The 2,500-nt window shown below is 42.2% G+C and overlaps 1 protein-coding gene across 1 annotated transcript in view; it reads left to right on the forward strand.

Annotated features, from left to right (window-relative positions):
- LOC137981030 (uncharacterized) overlaps positions 1 to 946 on the forward strand; it is a 5,591-nt gene extending 4,645 nt beyond the window's left edge. Inside the window, exons 1-2 of the mRNA XM_068828400.1 lie at positions 1 to 54; positions 87 to 946. The exon at positions 1 to 54 is cut by the window's left edge and continues 4,645 nt beyond it. Of these exons, the coding sequence (XP_068684501.1) occupies positions 1 to 54; positions 87 to 487 (455 nt within the window). The 3' untranslated portion in view covers positions 488 to 946. The remainder of the gene's footprint in view (positions 55 to 86) is intronic.
- Positions 947 to 2,500: the final 1,554 nt, after the last annotated feature.

Below are 2,500 nucleotides of genomic sequence, written 5' to 3' on the forward strand. Positions count from 1 at the left end.
TTATTGGACCCCTCCGTGAAAATGATGATGAAGTGACAAACACAAAGCTTAGTGGTCAGGGCATACATCTGTTAGCGATATAAGAGCTTACTTTCCAAACCCAGAGAAATTCTCCTCCTGGACAAGATTCCGTCGTGTCCTGGGGTGGATTTGTCGTTTCGTCGAAAACTGTAAAAGAAAGGCAAAGTATTGCGTTCTGTCGTCTCTTACTGTCACAGAAACTCACAACGCAGAGATGATCGCTGTGCTAAAAAGTCATAGAGACTCGTTTCATCTTGACATTGAAGCCTTAAGAGCAAACAAGCGACTACCAGTTAGAAGCAGACTCAGCGCCCTTAACCCCTACGTCGATGAAGCAGAATGCTTGAGAGTAGGCGGTCGCCTACGTAAAGCCCCCATTCCTGAAGAGACTCGATACCCTTTGATACTGGATCCGAAGCACGAGATAACGCGTCTAATTGTAATGCACAATCACCTCCGTTTGTAATGTACAAGTAACAAGCACGAAAGAGGTGGAAGCACGCACAAGTTATGACCCAACACTTTTGGAAACGTTGGCTCCGGGAATACCTACCAGCGTTGTCGGAACGCCTGAAGTGGAAGAAGGATGCTCGTAATGTTTGTGAAGGAGATCTTGTACTGGTCGTCGACGAGAACTCCCTTCGTGGGTGTTGGTCGTTAGAACGTGTGCTAAGAGCGCTCCCTGGGGACGACGGGAGAGTAAGAGCAGCCGAAGTTCGCACCAAGACCGGTACCTACACCCGACCTGTCGTTAAACTGTGTTTACTTGAGAGTGCGAAGTAGTATTCGTCGCCTAGCCCCGCCGTCGAACACGAGGGGGAGGATGTTCGAGCCAAGATTCGGGCACGCTGAGACGTTGCGTTACCTTGGTACTGTTTGAGTTTGTGTTATATTACGTCGTTGTCGTTTGTTGAGAATAAATCGTCTCGAAAGGTTACCGTTTTTGTCGCCTTGAAACTACGTGAAATCGTCCGGAACAGCATATGCAAATGGTTAGACTATCTCCTAGTCTTCTCGGATAAGGACGATAAACCATAGGCCCCTTCTCACAACCCTTCAATGTTCATAATCCTGTGGGACGTAAAAAAACCCACACACTATTTGCAAAAAGCGGGACATGGAGTTGCCGGAATTGTGGTCTGTTCTCTGTGGTGTATCATGGTTGGTAGGGCAGATGCTCGGAGATACTAGCTACACTAAGCTACTCTAAAATCCGAGGGTATATAAAGATATATGATATGATAAATTTGCCTTTTATTGCGAGTCCTTCGGAACCGATTTTAGAAAACAATCAAGAGCTCTGTATGGCGACTCACTGGTTTGTTGACGAGATGACTCCAAAAATGATTTCATGTATCGGCTGTTTGGGATAGCTGGCCACAAGCATGACGTTTGTATTTAGATCACTAATTAACATCTCTTCAGGAAAGGTGAGGACAAAAAACACATTTGTTGACAAAATTCTTTTTATCATTTAAATGTGCCAACGGAACAAGACAACACTTTATTTCGACAGTTTCTAAGCTCAATTTGGCACATCAAATAACATTTGGGCACAAAAAAAGTCGGCTTTATCCGTGACAAGCTACCCGGCCACGAAAGAACCTCGTGGGTGATTATCGCGTAATCATGATCAACTCAATTGAAACCAATCAGCGCAGAGAACTTTCAATAATCGCCTATACAATTATACTAAAACACGATATACTTTGATACTTTGATACTTTGAAATTAGCTAATTTTTCTAAACAAATAGGGGATTTTGAAAGGTAATCGTCAAAAGTTTAATTAATTAATGTAACTCGAAAAGAAAGCCTGTTCAACTCAGTTTTTCATTACAAATGAATGAAGGGGTAGTTTCTAAAGAAACTGTGGTGCTACGTCGGTGGGGAAGTAGTATACAAAAATTTGGTTTTATCAACGGAGTTGATAATGTAAATTGACCACCGTACAGAGATTCTAAAAGCTGACGTCTCGAGCGTTAGCCCTTCGTCAGAGCGAATCCGAAGGGCTAACGCTCGAAACATCACCTTTTAGAATCTCTGTACGGTGGTCAATTTTACATTATCAACTCCGTTGATACAGCCAAAATTTCATTACAAAGCCTATCTCATGGGATTTTAGAATGCGCGTGTGTTCAATGTAACAAATGAGGGTTCCGTAAGCTCCGATTCAGAGGCGAAGCTAGGAACATAGAGTACTCCTTCTTGATGGCAGGATTTAAATTAGAATGATAGCTTTTGTTGAAGTGAGGAAAAGAGGGCTGCAAATTGCTTATAAAATTACAGGTCAGAGAAATTCGTTGATATAGGTATATTCTTCGCGATTTGAAATAGGCAAGGAAAAGAAAAAAATTGGGCAAGCTGATTTATTTATTTGATACATTTATTTTGAAACATTTTCTTTCCAGACAGACCAACACGAGTCTGTGAAAATCTCTTCTTTTTGCGTTCGACAGTAGAACACAATTTCAATCTTG

The sequence above is a fragment of the Montipora foliosa genome, chromosome 12 (assembly GCF_036669935.1).
Source record: "Montipora foliosa isolate CH-2021 chromosome 12, ASM3666993v2, whole genome shotgun sequence".
Classification (NCBI taxonomy): domain Eukaryota; kingdom Metazoa; phylum Cnidaria; class Anthozoa; order Scleractinia; family Acroporidae; genus Montipora; species Montipora foliosa.